We start from the raw sequence: 19,401 nt of genomic DNA, 5'->3' as shown, positions 1-19,401 counted from the left end.
ATCAGATTTATCAGTATTTTTAGTCCTCCCTGTCAAGTGGACACTGGGACGTGTTTCCAGCGTTTCCAAATGAAAGGGATGAAAGGAACAGTGATCACACAGCCCCTGTGTCTCTGAAACAGCCCATAACCAGTTGAGCCCGTGGACCAAGCAGCAATTCTCTGCACAGTGGGATGAGAGGCTCAGAGAGGGGATGTGCCCCGCCAAAGGGCACACGGTGTGTAGCGGAGCAGAGCGGGAACCCGGCTGCACGACAGCGGCAGCCAAGCCAAGAGTAGTGGCGCTGGGACGCAGCCTGGCTGCCTAGGCAGGCAGAACCCCCGGGGCGCGGGAACAGGCGGCCCCGCCCAGCCCCGGGACGCCCCGCCCAGCGCCTGGCCCCGCCCCCGGAGAGCAGACCTCGCGTGAAGTCCTCAGAGCCTCGCCCCACCTCCTTGACAACCAGAAGGACGCTTTCTCCTTAGCAACCAGCGTGACTCCCACCATGGCTGAAGAAGAGGAAGTTGCTGCCTCGACGGAGAAAGTTATCCGGATCCAGAGGGTGTTTATAAACCTGCTGGACTCTTACAGCAGCAGAAACATCGGGAAGGTGAGCAGCAGCGGGTTACAGCAAGACTCCAGCCCCCGCACCCAGCCCCCAAATCTAGCGCAGGCCTACGCCACGGGACCCGAACAGGGATTCCCCTGAGGTAGGATCCCTCGTCTTGGGCATAGCCAATGGCCCCTGGATCCCCGTAGGCATACAGCCCAGGTCTCCAGCCTCCTAACTAGGTTCTCTTTCCCCTCCCCGCTGCATCTGAAGCAGACAACTCACAGGTAAGTCCAATGGCTGTATCACCCACCAAGCATTTTTCATTCATCCATCCCTTCAACCTACCGCTCTACCGTTTATTATGGGCCAGCCACTGTTTGGGGCCCTGAGGCCCACTAAGCTTCCTCACCCTTCTTCATCTTTAGTCTTGGAAAAGGAAGATATTAAAAAAGAGGACCGTGAAACCCTTCATCTTAAAATATCCAGTAGTCTAAAGAAAGCCATAATTTTATCATCTCCCTAAGTAGTACTCACTGATCTTACTTCTACCCTCATCCGTGAGGCTACTGATCACACTTTCAGACAACATGGGCTGCCTACAATAGGACAAGGCTATAGTTCATACCCTCTGTATTGGTTTCCTAGGGCTGCAATAACAAATTGCCACAAACTGAGTTTAAAACAGAATTTATTCTCTCCTAGTTCTTTAGGCCAGGAGTCCAAAATCAAGATGTTGGCAGGCTGTAGGGGAGCATCTGTTCGAGCTCTCTTAACTTGGCTCGTAGACTCAGCCCCGTCTCTGCCTCTGTCTTCATACGGTGTTCTCTCCTGAGTGCGTCTTGGTGCCCAATCTGCCTCCTTGCGTAGAACATGAGTCATTGGGTAGAGCCCGCTCTAGTCCAGTATGACCTCACTTTAACTTGATTACATCTGCAAAGATTCTATTTCCAAATAATGTCACATTTCACAAGTTCCTAGTGAACAGGAATTTACTGGGGGTGGGGGGGTGGGAGAATGGGGGTGGCGGTTACAGTTCAACCCAGTACATCATCTAAAGTTGATCAGTCAACAAAATATAGCTTTAGATGTATAATTTATTGTAAAAATTGCATATTTTACATATACCTTGTAATTATATGTGATATTTACCTACTAGAAGGGACTAAAAACACATGATGTATCTTCCATATTATCAGAAAAGTGGGGGGAAAAGAACAAGGACACAAATAAAACTAAAAATATTATAATTTTTTCCTCAAGAAGGGAAGCATTAACAAGACAGGTATATTGTGAACTTTTATCTGTGCCTTTCAAAAAGGTAGATACAGATATAGAGAAGATGGGTAGACAGATAATCTATACACAGAAAATGTCTCCAAGGAAACACAGGACACTTAACTGTTATCACCTCTGCCGGATGGGATTCAGTTGTTCATAACCACCTAGCAAATGGCAGACACAGACAACTACCCAGTGAATAAAACCAAGACATGTGCTGCCCTGAAGGACCCTGCCTCTCTGGAAGGAGACAGACAATAAACAATCTTTAGAATAAACAAGGCATTTCAGCGTGTGGTAAGTATTCTGAAAGACAGAGAACATACGATGTTGACTGAAAGGCCTTTAAACAGAGTTTCATGAAAGGGCGCCCCTGAAAGGTGACATTTGAACTGACATACACAGGACGAGGATCGAGCCTGAGGAACCAGTCCCCGTAGGGCACAGCAAAGGCACAGCCTCTGAGGGGGTCAGGTTGGCATTTTTGGAAGTCAGAAGCTAGAATGCGGTGAACTAGGGGGTCCAGGGCTGGCTTCACAGGCGCAGAAGACACAGTGCCCAGGGTCCGTGGGACTTCGGGGCCCACACAAATGTTTTAATTTCTTTTGAAGTGAGAAAAAAGCAAATTTAATTTTAGAGTCAAAGATGGGATGTCTTTATAGCAATGCAGTCCTTAAACACAATTTTCAATACTTTTTAAATGTGGCTCTGCCCAGCCCCTACAGGGCCTCACACGTGGTCAGCGCTCCATTGGTATTTGTAGCCTAAGTTCATGAAGCACAGGCAAGAGCCTGCACCCAGGTCACGCAGGGTCAGGAGTTTGGTTTATATTTTAAGTCCAATGGATGCCACTGGAGTGGTTAATAAGGAGGTGACACGATTCAGATTAGGAGGGAGGGAAGAGAATTTAGCTTTTTACTTCCCTCCCTTTTGAACTCTGATTATCTTTTCCAGCATAATACTTTTATAATAAACTTTTTCTTTAAGTTTGTAGAGATCTTTCTGAAAAGCTTATCAATAACAGAGTCTTCCAGTTATTCCTTAACAACCAGGACCTCTAGTCCTCAGATTCCTGGGTTCCTGATAATTGCCACTCTCTGTATTAAGTGACATGGCAGTGGGAATATGAAACATATAAAAGAAGTGGAAGCCAGGCCTCTTGTCCTCAGGCTTATGGTGCAGGTGGGCAATGCCCCCACGCCCCCTTCGCCCCCAGCCTCTGGGAGGGCACAGTGTCGGTTGGCTCATGAGCAGCCTCGGGTCTCAAAAGTCCCACCTTCACCCCTCCCTGCCCACTATCCTTGCACAGCTTACTGCTGGGCATCAATTTCCTCATCTGTAAACTGGGATAATAAAATTGAATACATATGTTTAAAGGGTAGATGAAAATGTATCTGACATACTTGGGAGAAATAGAATCCTTGCATACTGACTGGACTGTTTTTTATCAAAATTAATGAAGTGGGACTCTTTTTTGTTTGGTTTCAGTATGTTTTTACTCCCCAGGTGTGATAAAATCACGGCTATTTACATAGCAGATTAAAATAAAATTATTTCTATTTATGTATGAATACATTATATAATATGCATATAGACACACATTTATAAGGACTCTATAACATTGCATAAACCACCCCCAGGGATAACTTATAAAACAAGAATGGAAACTTTGCCAACTTCATTCGATTTCATTATTCATTACAGTAGCCACTGCCCACATGTGGCTTTGAACATCCATATGTGGTGAGTCCAAATGGAAATGTGCCGTAAGGGCAAAATGTATGTCGAATTTCAAAGACTTACTATGAAAAAGAATAGAAAATATCTCATTGATAATTTTTGTATTGATTACATTAAGTTGATAATACTTTTAATATATTAAGTTAAATAAAATGTCATTTAAACTAATTTCAACAGTTTTTTTTTACTTCTGTTAATATGGCACCTAGCAAATTTAAATCACCTGTGTGGATCATGTTTTATTTCTCCATTTCTAGTATTGCAGAGAAAAGCATGAGGCCTCTACTGCAGGGGAGGGTTCTAGGCCACATGCTGGAGAAAAATCAAATATGAGCCAGGGAGAGCACAAGGCAGATTTATTAAGATGTAGAAAGTATAGAATACACAGCAACATGAAGTGGACTGCTCCATAGGGCAGAGTAGCCCCTGGGGTCGGGGGGCGCTGTTAGTTCTTTTATTAGAAGTATAGGAGTATGTGAAGTATGGGGTGGAATAGTCATGATTTTCCTAGGGAGATGCTTAGAAAAGGGCGTGCTTCTCCTTACTAGGTCTCTTCCAGGGGTTGTCACGATGATTGTAAACTGTTCTGGTGCCAATGAGTGTGGCTTTTACTATGTAAATGACATTTTAATGAAATTTGAGGTCTTTTCCAAGTCAAATCTGATGCCATCTTGGTTCGGTATATAGTTTGAGCCAGTTCCTACCACATCAAGACTTGTTTCAGGCCTCTGCCCATTTCTCCCGTATCAGGCTAGTCCAGCTGGCTCAAGCCTTTGTCTGCTTTACGCTGCCGTTTTCCTTTCCTACCTCCCTAGTGGGCAGGACAAAACATCATGCCTATAGCTAGCTCTGCTTGCTGCTAGAGCAGGGTAATCCTTCACATGCTCTTGCAGCTCTCGGGGCCTCAGTTCCTCATCTATAATATGGGGAGTTGTAACTACTGTGTTGTTGAAGGAATCAAATCAGTTTTGATGAGATAATACCAGTGTACAACTCATCTGCTTTGTCTGGGCGGTGCTTGTATCAAGCTCCCAGTAGTCGCTAGTCTTAGATCACCATTCACTGACTGCCCTTACTCTAAGTTGTTCTGAGTCTTTGGGAAATTTCTGTTTTCCTGCAGTTCCTGTCCAACTGTGTAGTTGGGGCTTCACTTGAAGAAATTACAGAAGAGGAGGAGGAGGAAAATGAAAGTAAGTCAGCCACGCCTGAAGCCTCATCAACCAAACTGAAGGAAGGCACATTCCAGATTGTGGGCACGCTTTCCAAGCCCGAAGACCTTCGGCCTGATTTTGCCGTGGAGACATACTGTGTAAGTCTAGATGGTTTTTTTAGGCGTAAACCAAGGGTTTTTCTACGCCTACGACTAGAAGAAGGTGAGGGACAGAGAGGGGGCAGGTCTTTCTCCTCTGATGGAGATTAACAACTAGTGCCTCCACTTTACAAAAAAAAAAATGTGTGCCTGAAGCAAAGAATTTAAGTTAGATAGTCTCAGAAAGATAGGTCTAGTCTGGACTTTCAGACTCCTAAAATTCTTTATATTGTGTTTAAATACATGCTACCCTGTGTTACCCCAATGAAGTTCTGGCCATGGTGGGCCCTGTCTGTGAAAAAGAAATCTCCTTTGGTAATAAGCCACTCAGGAATAATATAGCATTATATTGCTGCCTTATTGAGTAACAGTGTGCCTCCACATGACAAATTCTGCCATCTTTATCCTGAAACATTTAAGTACCTCCCTCCCAGGCCAACTCCTCCCACTACCCTGCCTGCTCCTCCCAAACCCTACCGTACAGCTTTGCACATGCTGTGCCCTGGAACAGCTTTTCCTCTTCCTTCCCCAACCAGCCTTTTCATTCTTCAAGATTTAACTCAGGATGTTGTCTCCTCCAGGAAGACTTCTATGATTCCAACTTCTTCCCCACTCCCAGTCTGGATTCTGAGCTCTTACCTTGTACTCCCATAGCATCCTGTACTTGCCCAGAACATTCCACTGTGATTATCTGTCTCTTGTGGGTTGCACCAACTATAACTATCAGTTCCTTTAGAGTAGAGACTGTGCCTCATATATAGCAGTCCCCCCCTTATCCGTGGTCTCCCTTCACACCGTCTCAGTTACCCATGGTCAGCTGTGGTCCGGAAGCAGATGATCCTCCTCCTGACGTAGGGTCAGAAGGTCAGTAGTAACCTAACGCTATGTCGCAACACCAGCACCATTCACCTCACTTCATCTCATCATGTAGACATTTTATCATCTCATGTCATCATAAGAAGAAGGGTGAGGAAAGTACAATAAGATATTTTGAGAGAGAGAGACCTCATTCACATAACAAATTCAGTATATGGTTATAACTGTTCTACATTATTATTAGTTATTATGTTAATCTCTTACTATGCCTTGTCTGTAAGTTAAACTTTAACATAGTGTCAACCTTAAAAATTCAATAGTTTTTTCACTAGCAAAATGAGTTTATCCGGGAAGAGCGGAATCCATCTTGGGACAAGCGAACTCTGGCAAATCACTGGCATGTCCGAAGACGCAAAAGGAAAGTCAGCTTTTAGTGGGTTTTAGGAGGGAATTGAGGAGGGTTGTTTGGAGCAGAAGTCCACTGAAGAACAAGAGTTTAAGGTCGTGATGGTTTCTCACTGGCTGCAGGCGGGGGTAGAGCGTTGTTGCTAGGGCAGGAATAGATCTTTCTTCTTTTCTTTAAAAGCAGGAGATAAAATTTCTACATGATAAGTGTCGTCCCTTGTCGGATAAGAATTATCCCCCTCTTCCTGCTGGCTAAGCAGGCTGTGAGGAGTGGTAGTGTGGGAGAGCGCCCCCTGCAGGCTTCCCCGCTCCTTCCTTAACACACGTGGCCACCAGGTGTGTGCATATAAGTATACACAGGGCTCTCTGTAGGGTACGTTAAGTTTCCAGCATTCACTAAGGGCCTTCGAAGGTATTCCCAGTGAAGAAGAGGGCACGACCGTATTCTCCATGCATCTTCCGCAACAGCCACAGCGACTGGCAGGAAGTGGCCCCCAGTAAGTATTTGTGAAATGAATGAATGAGTCCCCTCCACCATCTTTGGGATCTTTCTTCACCGCTTGCCCCTTTCACCCTTTTCTGGGTCGTCACTGACCATTGGCTCCTTCCTTTCTGCTCATACATACGTTTAAATCTTTCCCACTGTAAAACAACTTTGGCCTCCCTCCTGGTCACCAGCCTCTCTCTGCCCCGGCCCCTGCCACCTCTGAACTTCAGGGGCAGCCCAGCCACATTTGCAGGCCTCACTCCTGCTCTCCCCCGTCCCTGGTCAGCCCAGCAACAGAAGGCTGTGTCCCCACGCTTCACGGGGCATGCCCCGGGCAGTGTGATCAGTGCTGGCCTCCCAGCGGCAGCATCCTGCTCCCCAGGAGAAACTCTCCACCTCCTTCTGCAGCCTTCACACCGACTTCCCTTGTGCCCCCCAGTGCTCCTTCCTGGGTGCTTTCCCGGCTCCTTGTTCTCTTTCCACCTTTAGATGCAGATTTCCCCGGAGCTCCCTCCTCCGCCTGAAAGGTGTTCTTCCTAAGTCTTATCTGCTACTCTGGCTTCAGCTCCCCCAGACGAGCCAGTGCCTTCCAAATCTCTCTCCAGCCCTGCTGACCCAAAAATCCACCTGCCTCCAAGCCCACTTCCCCAGAGTCCTGCAGGCAGTTCACAATCAATGTACTCAAAATTAATGTATTACATTGCTCTTCAAAGCCACTCTGTTCTTTGTACTCCTAATTTTTATTAAGGACCTTGCTGTCTTTATCAGTTGGACTGTTTGGGCAACAAGTAGTAGAAAAAAGGTAAGGCACACCGGCTTAATACTGAGGAAGTTCATCAGCTTATGTGGCTGGTGGTCTCCAGGAAGGTCGGGTCCAAGGCTGGCATGAGGGGGGGTGGGGTGCTGCAGCTCCTTTTCCCAAACCTTCCAGGGCTCCGCTTTCTCTGGGGTGACTTCATCCTCAGGCTGGCAGCGAGGCTGCAACAGTCCAGGTAACAGGCCTTACCTTCACCCACAGCAACAGCCTGATGAAGAGGACTTCCGAAGGGCTCAGAGAAAAGAGGACGGACATTCCAGCAGCCCCACATAGCATCTCCTAGAATCTCACTATCTTGAAATGAGTCTTTTGCCCATTTCTGAGCCAGTCACTTACCCTTAGATCAGTAAGGCCCATCCATTAAGCTAGAGGATGGAGTTGATTTCCCCAGGCTGAGAAGGAGTATACCTTAACAAAATCGGGGTTCTGTTGAAAGAGGAAGAGGAAATGGATGTTTGGAGACAACCAACAGTGTCCTTGATGCCATTCATCATGCATTCGTTGCCACCATGGCCGAAAGCCTGCGTCACTGTGGGCTTGGGGCTCCCCCTGCCTCCCACACCCTCCTGGTCATGGGTTCCCCAATAGTTCTGCATGCAGTGCCTCCTTACCATACTCATAGCCATTTGCCTTAGTTCAGATCCCCACCATCTCTCACTATTTATACTTGAATTTGAGACTGTGAATCTGTGTTGAGCATCCTAAGGATGCACAGACGAACACATAGATCACAGCCTGACAGGGTCTCTACCATGTAAACTGGCAGCTCCGTGGCTATAAAGTAAACATGGTGATGGGTGCACACAGCAGTGTCCAAAGCAGACGGAAAGGGCACTTGATGAGTTCTCAGTGTTGCCTATACAGCCATGTAAATAGGGCTTCAAACCCATCCCTATCACAAAGACTGAGGCCCCTGGGCTCCATTGGTCTGGAGATCATGAAGCCTCCATCAGTGCAGTCTGCAAGTGGCCCTCCTTTGGGAGACTGGGGTCTACTGGAGAAGCTGGGACTAGGGGTGGGCCTCTAGGACTGAGTAAAGCTTTCCAGGCATATAAGGTTGCAAGGAAATGCCAGGCAATGGGGACCACATGGGGAAGTGTACGGTTTGGAATAGAAAGCATTAGTATAGCTACAGCATGGATTGCGGAGAGCCGAGAGGAAGAAGCAAGCATGGCATGAACGGTGAGAGAGAATGGAATGTGGAAAACATTAGGCTGGTCCAGGCTGTGAAAGGTGCCTGTGCCTGACTCAGCAAACCACTATCCTCTGAGCATCTGAGGTATGCTGAATGAGCTCAGATTCCCCCTTCCAATCCATCTCAAATACAGTTACTATGAGCCATGCCACATATTCCTCCTGGGTCATTGAACCTCAGATGTACCTAGAATAGCCCTTTCTGCATTGGGGGCTGCCATGTAAGGCTGCACAGGTTGCACACTGCATAACAGTATCCAGCTAAGCACATGAGTAGGGGTTGAAAAGTTTTGCTGGCTACAGTGTGCCCCAGAGTGGGTGCCTTCTTATAATTTTTCCACCAAGAGCAGGTTGCCTTTTTCTAATTTGTATGAAGGCTTCACATATGCTTAGTGTGTTTGTCTACGTGAGACTATAATTATTGCTAAAAATTTTCCCAATAAGAGCAAAACACACACACACACACACACACACACACACACACACACACACACACAAAATGCTCCTTAGTATCAGAAACTGTGTATTGTTCACTTTTGCCTCTATCCTTGTGGTCAAAAAATGGGGCACACAAATGTCCGTTGAGTGAACAAGTGAATTCATGAATGTGGTCCCTCAATATCTAATCAGGATGACTGTTCTCAAATCAATCAAATCCTAACTCAATCCAGCTATGATTTAACAAGCATATGTGATTTCTTCGGACACCACCCTCACAGGCTTTCACAAGCTGAGATCATAGATGCTTCATCTTTTTCATGGACCACATGTGGAACACACATCTTCAGTTTCTCCAGTGTTCTTGCTTCCTTCCTTCCTTGTGCCATTCCTGAATCTGTGTTAGTCCCAGGTGTCCCGGGAGAGCAGGATCCTGTCACCCTGTTGTCAAAGTACAAAGTGACATCTGGATCCACACCTTCAGAGTGTCTTCCCTCCCACATGTTCAGGCCAGAAAAGAAACTGAACGAATGGTATAAGGGGTTGAATTGTGCCAACCCCCAAAAGGTACGTCTGAAATCCTAACACCCAGGACCTCAGAATGTGACCTTATTTGGAGATAGGGCCCTTAAAGAGGAAATCAAGTTAAAAGGAGGTCATTGGTGTGGGCCCTCATCCACTCTGACTGGTGTCCTTATAAAAAGGGAAAATTTGGACCAGACTTTCCCACAGGGAGAATGCCATGTGAAGATGAAGGCAGAGACCTAGGTGATGCATCAACAAGCCAAGGAACCCCAAAGATGGCCCATGAGCCCCCAGGAGCAGGGCGACAGGCATGGAACAGAGTCTCCCTCACAGCCTTTGGAGACAGCAGAACATTTCAGATCCATCTAGGTCACTTACTACTGCACAACTTGGCTGGAGACCAAAAGCTGCGTAAATACCTTTCTTTGTGTGCACTTACCTTGGCGAGGTTACCTGCTGACACCTTGATCTTGGACTTTAAGCCTCCAGAACCGTGAGACACAGATCGGTGTTGTTCAAGCCACTCAGCTTGCAGTGCTTAGTTACAGCAACCCTAGGGAATGAGTACAGAGGGAAGCAAAGGGCTCATAGTACCCGGGCTGGAGAAACTAGCAATCTGTGCCATTGCATTTAACAAGGTTGCATTAACCTCGCCAAGGTAGTGCACACAAAGAAAGGTATTTACGCAGCTTTTGTTCTCCAGCCAAGTTGTGCAGTAGTAAGTGACCTAGATGGATCTGAAATGTTCTGCTTTAATGTGACTGATCAAGGAACCATGGGGAGTATCTGATCCTCGGGACGACGGAAATAACACAAATGCAAATCCTGGTTTGGAAATGCAGGGTCCCTTTATGATTACTTTAATACCGACCCATGGTATTACAATACCAGGACATGTGATGGCATTCACGCAGGAAGGAACTTGGTCAAAACACAATGATCACCCAAGTTAAGTTTGTTAATGTAAGAATTTTATATCTTAACCATTAAAAGTTTCTGTACTTTTAAAAATATTCCCAACTGTCAAATACAATAAGGTGCCTTGTGTCTGGAAAGTGAACAGATTAATTCCACCCTGAGGATTCTGAAACAGTCCACATTAATCACTCATCAGCACTTCTGAGTGATCTGTGAGATGAAATTGCCCAAATAATCTTGCCTAGAGTTTTAGTTAGTTTCAAATGCCTCACACATTTTCTTCCAGCATATTCTAATGCTTCCCGTCTGAGCTGGGGTTTAAACAGCATGCAGAAATAGTACCTAAGATCATTATGCAATTTTTTAATCATCTGTTCCTGGCTATTTTCATAAACTTCTTTGTTACTTGAAAACGACACGCAGAAGAGAGCCAAAATTTCATTTTAAATAGAAATCCTTCTGCAAATGTTTCCTGTGGGACTCATCAATGCAGCACATCTAATTTGAAAACTGTCATTCCGTCTAAATATTAAGGTTACTTTGTTAGCTTCTTGCGACAAATGACTGTCAATTTTCTTTTTCAGGCCATCTCTCGTGAAGACCTTCTCATGCGCCTGCTGGAGTGTGATGTGATTATTTATAACATCACTGAGAATCCACAGCAGGTGGAGGAAGCCATCTGGGCAGTCTCTGGTCAGTGTGGTACAGCTTCTATCTCCAGGGACACTGCTTTTGTGCAACTTTAGAATCTTTGAGTTTATTTAAGCAAAAATTGATCTGAATTGGACAGTGCCAAACTGGAGAGGGATAGGAGCATCCCCCACAGTGGGAGCTTGGGGACGATTTTCACAGAGCAAAGGTGGAAGCAAACCAAGGAAATGTTTTGATTGGCTAGAGCTTAAGCATCTGCCTTACTGGAAGAGCCTATTTAGCTGTTGGGAATTGGTTGTCCTCAGGTTTTGACTTCTTAACTTTGAGGCATTTACGGATTTAGGCTTTAGTCTGTTCGTGTAGACTGCAAAGGCATCACGGCCCCCTCAGTCTAACGGCCTCCTCCATTCCATCATTGAAGAATAGGTGCTTCTGAAAAAATAAAACACAATGTAGTCATTAAAAGAAAAGAAACATTAACTCTTAAAATTCAGCCTTCATTCATTCTGCAGGCAATGCTTAAGGAGGTGGGGTTGAATGTACTGGGAAGATACAAAGACAAATAAGAGAAAGGTTATATCCTCCCGGCGCTTGTAATCCTACAGGATTGCTAAAGCACACAGGGGGCCTACCTGCACATAGGTACGTCTTCTCAAGGCACAATAAGGGATGTGGCTTTAAGACAGAGGAATTATTTCTAGCTGTGAGGATTGGATTCAATTTAGCAGTGTTTCCTGATGGTAAGGGTCAGGGAAGCCTCCAGAGAGGATGCTTAACATTTGTAAAGTGTGCTGAAAACTGTAACAGACTCTCAGGACCTCTGGTCTGGGAGAAGGTGGGGTTTAGCAATTTGGTCTTTTGTGATTCATCTCATTAAGTGGCAGCCAAGGGGACAGCAAACCAGCCTATTTGGTCATCGTTCTTGACAAGCAGGACAGCCAAGGCACAGAGCACCTTACATTTCAGCATGTTTTCTACTTCAGTATTTTTGTTTTAGGCAGATTAGATCAGAGGTCAGCAAACTTCCATAAAGGGCCAGAAAATAAATATTTTTGGCTTTTTGAGCCAACTACTCTGCTGTTGTGGCAAGACCACAACCCTAGACAATAGCAAATGAATGGGCTGGGCTCCAATAAAACTTTATGTACAAAAGCAGGGAGTGCTTTGCCAACCCTTGAATAAAATCAACAGCAAAGCTGGAGCTTGGCTTAAATTCAAAGAAATGGAATGAGCCTCAGGCATGACTGCACCAAATTCAGGGAAATAATGATGGGAAATTCTGTCCGTAGATGCGTGGGATTCCTCAGGAATGCAGAATGTTTGATTCCTCATTTCTAACTTTATGCCTAGATGTCATTCAGTAAGAAATAAATCCAAAGCATGAACATTGTGTCATCTTCTGGAATAGAGTTTTTTTTAAGCCTACTGTCTGCATGTTGTCCCTTCCAAAATACTTAGAGATGATGTATAATTGCACCTTCTAAAATTATCGCACCACCTCAAAGAATAATCGGAGCTAATGTTTATTAAGTTCTTACTTTGTGCCAGGCTTTGAAAATTGATTTCTCTATATAATGTCCACTTTCAATTCTCTTAAAATTTTAACTTTTTTTCTGAAGTGAAACCCAGGTACGTTTTGAAAATTGAAAAGCATAGAAGGGCTTAGAATAAAAAACAGCAATGCCCTGCATTTCCTTTCCATCTCATTCCTACTCCCCAAAAGGAACCTCATTGAACCCCCTTCTTCCTTTTAATACATAAAAAGGGCTACACTGCATCTCTGATGTCCTTTGACTGTGAATTTTAGACATCAGCCACTGACTTCCTGCTGTGACACATGACCTTCAGCTCTACCCCCTTCACCCACTGCCCCTCCAGGGAATATAACTTTCTCAGACTTTGACTACATTTCATTTCATGAGTTTTAGAACCTAGGCTATGTTTTACTGCTTCCTTCTTCGTTCTAATTTCTTTGAAAACTTTCAAAAATTTTACTTCTCTATTTGGGGGAAAGGTATGTTACCTCATTGAGATAGACTGTGTGTTCCTGAAAGAAAGTGTCGTTAGGGGCCTCCAGCCCGTCATCAGGGTCACATGGGGGACAGGAGATTGGTGGGGCTGTTGAGAATTGTCACTTTACCTGAGACACATTCTTAGATTTGGGGCAGTTCTTTTTGCAATGAATATGTATTACCTCTTAATAATGTTTCATTAAATTATTTTAAAATGTTTGAATATAAAAGAATTCTCCTACCTTGCCTTTCACCGATCCTATCAAAGGAAAGCAAAATGACATAGGAGAAAAGAATCAAGTATTTGAAATGAGAGAAAACATTTGCACATATGGATAAAATGTGCTTGTTCACAAGTGAACAGCAGATCACTTTAGATCCATTAAAATGATCATAAATAAAAGAATAACCCAGTGAGAGGACCTCTAAGTGTGTCAAGCATTCGCAAAATAGGCCAGTCTGGAGCACGGCGCAGCAGAAAGGGTAGAAGAGCAAAATTAAATTGAAGAGGCAATTTTTGTTTGTAGGATAAAAATTGAAACTGAAATGAACGCTTGAATTTGGGATTAATATGTGGACACAGTGTTCTTCACTTACTTCAATAAAACCTTCCCATTTTAGGGCCAGACTCCACACATTTATTAGATTGAGGATATCTGCATTTTGTTTCGCTTATTTAAAGAATCAGCCCATAAGACTAAAAATGCACCGTGACAACCGTGTCACTTAGATCCCCTGACAATGTAATTAAACCTCCCTTTAGATTTATTTTTTGCTGGGAAATCATACATCATAAAAAATATCTTAGTGCAACCACATGCCAGAGGTACTCAAGGAGATTGAGTCCTTCACTGTGTGAGTCCTGGAAAATGACAAACCCCATGCTCGCCTTTCCTTCCACCCCTATTCTCTATTCCCATCCCTACAGGTTGTCATCACCAGGCATTCCTGCCTTACCAAGGCCCTCCATGCCTGGCCACAGCCCCCCGTGATTCTGAGCACACGGTGCCTCAGTTCCCTGGCCTGTAAAGCAGAGATAACAGGGGTGCCCGTCTCATAATGGCAAGAATGCAGTAAAGCCCATGAACTGTTCCTGCAGCATCCCACTAGCCCTCCTCAGATGTGAAAGCACACTGCTACAGGCCCGGAAATAGAAAGAGGGCTCAGCCTTCGACCTGGGCTCAGAACAGGTCAGGTGGCTGGAGGGAGAGTGGCAGGAACCATAATGAGGACAGGACAGTGGAGCATCTGAGTGACACCCCCTCCTAAACTGCTCCCCAAGGAAGGAAGAACTCAAACCTCACTGGTAACCAACAGCACACATGATTATGAAAACAAGATCCACATGGACTGTAACTGCTCTATTTTTTGGCCCTACAGCACTGAATGAAGAGGTCCGCCATTTTGAGAAGCGAAAAGTGTATATTTTAATATCCACGGTGATGACTTGGGCACGATCCAAACCGCTGGGCCCTGTAAGTAGCACATTAGCTTTTCCTTTACACGTTTATGCGAAATTTTACCCTAATACCTTGTAATTTGTATGCAGAGAGAACTTTGTACAGTGAATTGTGTACTCTTATGCTATAAAAAGCATTCAACAAAATTCATTGAGCGAGCACACTCAGTTCTCAAGGGCCCCATTGTGTTATATTCCACTTAGAAAGACAATGAGGTCTGTTAAACTACAGCTATGCTTGCTTACCACTTATGCTTTTTAGTGTAAACATACTGAAGGAGCTCTCTTTTGGGCTTATTGAGCCTGATATTTTTGTCATGTACATTTGTGCACGCATTAAGAGGAAAATACAAGCAAAATACTACAGTTGTTAGTATCCTCAAAACTTCTTCATATTCAGAGACCAACTTGTATGAATCACACCTACAATCGAGTCTTTGTCCACACAATAACTCAGCATGAAACCTGAGTCCTGTCATTTATTTCCTTTCCTGTAAAGCACATAGTTTTTACTTTGCAAGAAAATACGTACTTATAGTCATTCTTCTAGCACGGTTTATTTTCTTTGCTGATATCAGATTTACATTTGCTCCTCTGCTCTAGTGCCTTTGTGCCTGTGAACTACCTTTTCAGTTTTCAGTGCTGAATCACTGTCTAATCTAAAAGACATTTTAAAAGGCAATTAGACCAGCATGTGCAGTACTTAATTTGAAGAGATGACAATATGAACAAGGTCAAGGTCAAGGTTGCCCAGGCACCAGCAAGGACAGCATCAATGCAGCCTGACTGACTACAGTTTTAATAAGCCATTGGTTACAAGACACATACAAATTTCAGAGATGTGAAAAATGTAGGGAAAAAAATGTACATGTTAGAACCAATGGAATACATTATTTACAACAAGGAAATATTTAGGGATTTCTCACCCTTTGCATCAAAGGCCATTTGTTTGTTTGGTTATCTCTCACCTGGTGGACCAGGAGATTCTTGAGGTCAGGGACCAGACGGTTCATGTCCTGTTTTTGTAGAGTTCACTTGCCCGAGCAGACCAGTCATTTTATCCCTGTTACGGTTCTTTCCCTCAGCATATCTAGTAAAGTGCCTGCTACAAAACAATCACTGGTCACCTGACTGGCTGACCATTTTTCTGGCCTGATTGCACTCCTTCAGTTATGAACTACCTCATACTGACTTACGCAACAATGGGAATTTATTGACTCATAAAGTCCAATCATAGACTTCAGGCCAAGTTGGATATAAAGGCTTAAACAATGCCCTCAAAAATCACATACTCTTTTCTCCTCTATTGCGTCTTTTCTCCTCTGAGTAGGCTTCATTCTTAGGTTCCCCTCCTTCTGGTCCCCAGCAGCTCTAAAGCTTCAATTCTCACTTCCACTTTGGCCTTTGTCCCATCTGAGGTTTGGAATATGTTTGTCTCATTCGTAAGTCACAGGCCTTAACCAGTCACTGTGGCCAGGAGAATGCAGAACTCTGGCTGGCCAGACCTGGATCACATACTCACTTCAAGCTGCAGGAATGCTCAGCGCCCTAAATTACATGGGCTGAGAGTGGAGAAGATGGTTTCCCCTGAAGAAAACATGCATGTCCTCATCCTCTCAATGTGGTCTTAATTTGCATTTCCCTAAGTCAGGTTTATTAAGGTACAATTTATACATAGTGCAATTAACCTATTTTACTATACAAGTTAGACAAATGCATACAGTTTGGTAACCACCACAACAATCAAAACATAGAACATTTCCATCATTCCCAAAACTTCTCTACTTCACACCACACAAAAAGATAATTCTGGGTAGAGCACATCATTAAAAGTAAAAAGCAAAACCTTAATTTTTTAAGAAAAATTATAGAAGGATTTCTTAAACCAGACCATGTAATGCTAAATATAAACAAAAAACATTGACAAATATAGCTGCAATAAAATCAATGGAGTATTTTTGGATGAAGTGATACTATGTCTGAAATTAGCTTCAAAATAATTCAAGGGGATGGGGAGGTAGTTGGGGGTATACAGAGGAAACCAGATCTGCTTTATAGAAACCTGAATCAAATCATGTGGAAACCTCACTCAAAGCCAAGTTGAAGGATATCTTATTAAGCATATGGCCTATAAGCTTTAAAAAATGGTAATATAAGAAAGAAAGCTGAACCCCTGCTGCAGATGAAGAAGGCTAACAAGACACGGCAACTCACTGCCATCCACCATCCTCAACTGGACCCTGTGCCAGAGGAAAAAAATGCCATAAAGAACATTATTGGGACAATGGACAAAATTAGAGCATGGACTGTAGACTGGATAAAATTACTGCATTAATATTCAATATCTTGAATTTTGTAACCATGCTATGGTTATATAGGACAATGTCCTTAGGAAAAAGAACCCTAAAAACTAAAGAGAAAAGAGGCATAAAGTATGAAACCTACTCTCAAATGATTCAGAAAAAATAAATAATAATATGTGTATACTGTTGGGGAAATGTACTTAAAAATAAAATCTTCACCCAACCTGGAAAAATCTCTCCACCAGGGAGTAGGGAAAGAAAACAACTATATTATTAAATATGCATTAAACTGGAGTGTCATCCACGTCACAGGCAACCCACTAACAGATTGCAGAGATAGGAGGAAATCTCACCTCTTCATATAGCCAAGCAGATACAAGCCATTACATACATGTTTTCATGATAAACAATAACTAGTTCTTGACTAAGAGGACTTGAGGGCACTATCTGTTACACATAGTTTGTCCTTGAACCACCTAGTAATGGGGTGGCCATCTGTGTTAGCTGATTGGCTTTATCCAGAGGAAAAACAAACCTTTCACACCTTTATGACAGGACGTAGTTTTGTAACTTAGAATAAGATACCCACCAAAGATAAGGTCCTATCTTCCCATAGAAGTGGAAGATAAGGGTGCTGTCTCCCTTGATGTTTACGTTTCAAAGAGGGGTCCCCCAGGTCCTTGAGAAAGACATTTCTTGGTAGCAAAGTTGACAAGAGGCTTATTTAGCTTCTAAAAAGCCTTACACACATTTCAAAGAGACAGAGAAAGAACTTACAGTCACATGTTTTCTGCAGTATAATGCTCTAAGGAAAAGGATGGGCGTCTTGCCAATGGGTTTCAGCCCCGGGCAAGTTCACTATGGATTCAATGTGATCAAAGAAATAACAGTCAAACGTTCTTGGGGTGAAAGGGTTATACCCAACTTTATTCCCATGGTGGCAGCTCAGTCACTAGAATCCCATCCACTCAGAGTGAGTGGGCATGCAGCAAGCCGGTCTCTGCCTTTGGGCCTCCCTACCCACACAGCTGTCTCAATCTCTGTCCTTCGTGCTGCCACCACTCCAGCCTCTGCTCTGCTCTCCTGCAGCCCTGCAGCTGTGCCACCGTGTTGCCCAGGGCACTGGGCAGGGCTCTTTATATAGAGTTGATAACAATGTATTGTCCACACGTGTGTAGCGAGCTAGCCAACCAGGGCCAGGTGAGAATCCTGGCCACAGGAACTTTCACTTTATCTTATCCACAATGGGAGATAAGTCCCTTATTTTGAACAGGGAGAATTAAGCCTCTTACTTTTTATTTTTATTTGTCCCTAAAATATACATGTAAGTAAAAAGAGAGAATATGAAAACAGTGCACCAAAGCACTAGAAATTAGTACAAGATACAGGAGTCCTCTATATTATTTTTGCAAACTTTCTGTCAATTTGAAATTATTTCAATGTAATAGTTTATAAATGAATAAAATTTAGAGGAAGCACACAGGGAGCAGAAGAAAGCCTGTCCTGCCAGTGGGTTTCAGCCCCGGGCAAGTTCACTATGGATTCAGTGTGACCAAAGAAATGACAGTAGGACGTTCTTGGGGTGAAAGGGTTATACCCAACTTTATTCCCATGGTGGCAGGTCAATCACTAAAATCCCATTCACTCAGAGTGAGTCTGCAGGCAGCAAGCTGGGCTGTGCATCTGGGCCTCTCTGCCCACCCAGCCGTCCTCTGGGCCTCTGTCCTTGGCACTGCCACCACTCCAGCCTCTGCTCTGCTCTCCTGCAGCCTTGCAGCAGTGTCACCCAAAGCACTGGGCAGGGTTTTTTATGTAGAATCAATAATGATGCATTGCCCACATGTGTGTAGTGAGCTAGCCAACCAGGGCCAGGTGAGAATCCTGGCCACTGGAACCTCCATTTTATCCACAAAAGCCCAAATGGAATTTTGGTTTTTCATATATAACCATTTCCTTAATAATCTGTTCTCGGAGTTTTGTGTGAGTCACAGGTGATTTGTAGTTATGAGTTAAGCTCAACTAAATCTGTAAGGGCAGGACACCTGAGGATCTGAGGTACTGCAAATGTGCCTCTTTTTCTCACCAGGGTCAGCATAAACATGGAATAAAACCATTTGAGTGCAACCATTTAATGACTTCCTTTAAGTCCTATGAAAGCCTCATTCCCGAAGGATGTTTGCCATACCTGAAACAGTTACAGTTGGAGTAGAAAGTTCAAACCTGAAGGTAAGAATCTGTCCTCAGTGTCTGGCCATAGCAATTACCCATCCCCCCTTCTACAGAAAAGGAAACAAACAGCCCAAACTGGTTTGAAAGCCAGTTTGTCCCCAAAGAGCCTAACTGAAGGGTGTGGCACAGAGGAAAATCTTGGCATCACTTGGAATCAGGGACTTTTGCTTACAAGTAACATAATCCAGCTGGAGGACACCTAAGCAGAAGGAACAAGTTGTTATAAAGATACAAACAGTGTTTACAAAAATCCACAGAGATGCCACTGAGGACTGGGGAGATTGATAC

The 19,401-nt window shown here is 44.0% G+C and overlaps 1 protein-coding gene across 2 annotated transcripts in view; it reads left to right on the top strand.

The window, feature by feature from the left end:
- The first annotated feature begins 432 nt into the window (after positions 1-432).
- The window catches only part of AK7 (adenylate kinase 7), a 68,973-nt gene continuing 50,004 nt past the window's right edge, over positions 433-19,401 (top strand). For both annotated transcript variants that reach the window (XM_017662860.3, XM_017662859.3), the window contains exons 1-4: positions 433-589; positions 4,671-4,859; positions 11,044-11,152; positions 14,503-14,597. In XM_017662860.3, coding sequence (XP_017518349.3) covers positions 485-589; positions 4,671-4,859; positions 11,044-11,152; positions 14,503-14,597 — 498 coding nt within the window. In that variant the 5' untranslated portion in view covers positions 433-484. The remainder of the gene's footprint in view (positions 590-4,670; positions 4,860-11,043; positions 11,153-14,502; positions 14,598-19,401) is intronic.

Source organism: Manis javanica, chromosome 8 (genome assembly GCF_040802235.1).
Source record: "Manis javanica isolate MJ-LG chromosome 8, MJ_LKY, whole genome shotgun sequence".
NCBI lineage: Eukaryota > Metazoa > Chordata > Mammalia > Pholidota > Manidae > Manis > Manis javanica.
The sequence above is the reverse complement of the archived record's forward strand: the minus strand, read 5'-3'. Positions and strand labels throughout refer to the sequence as shown.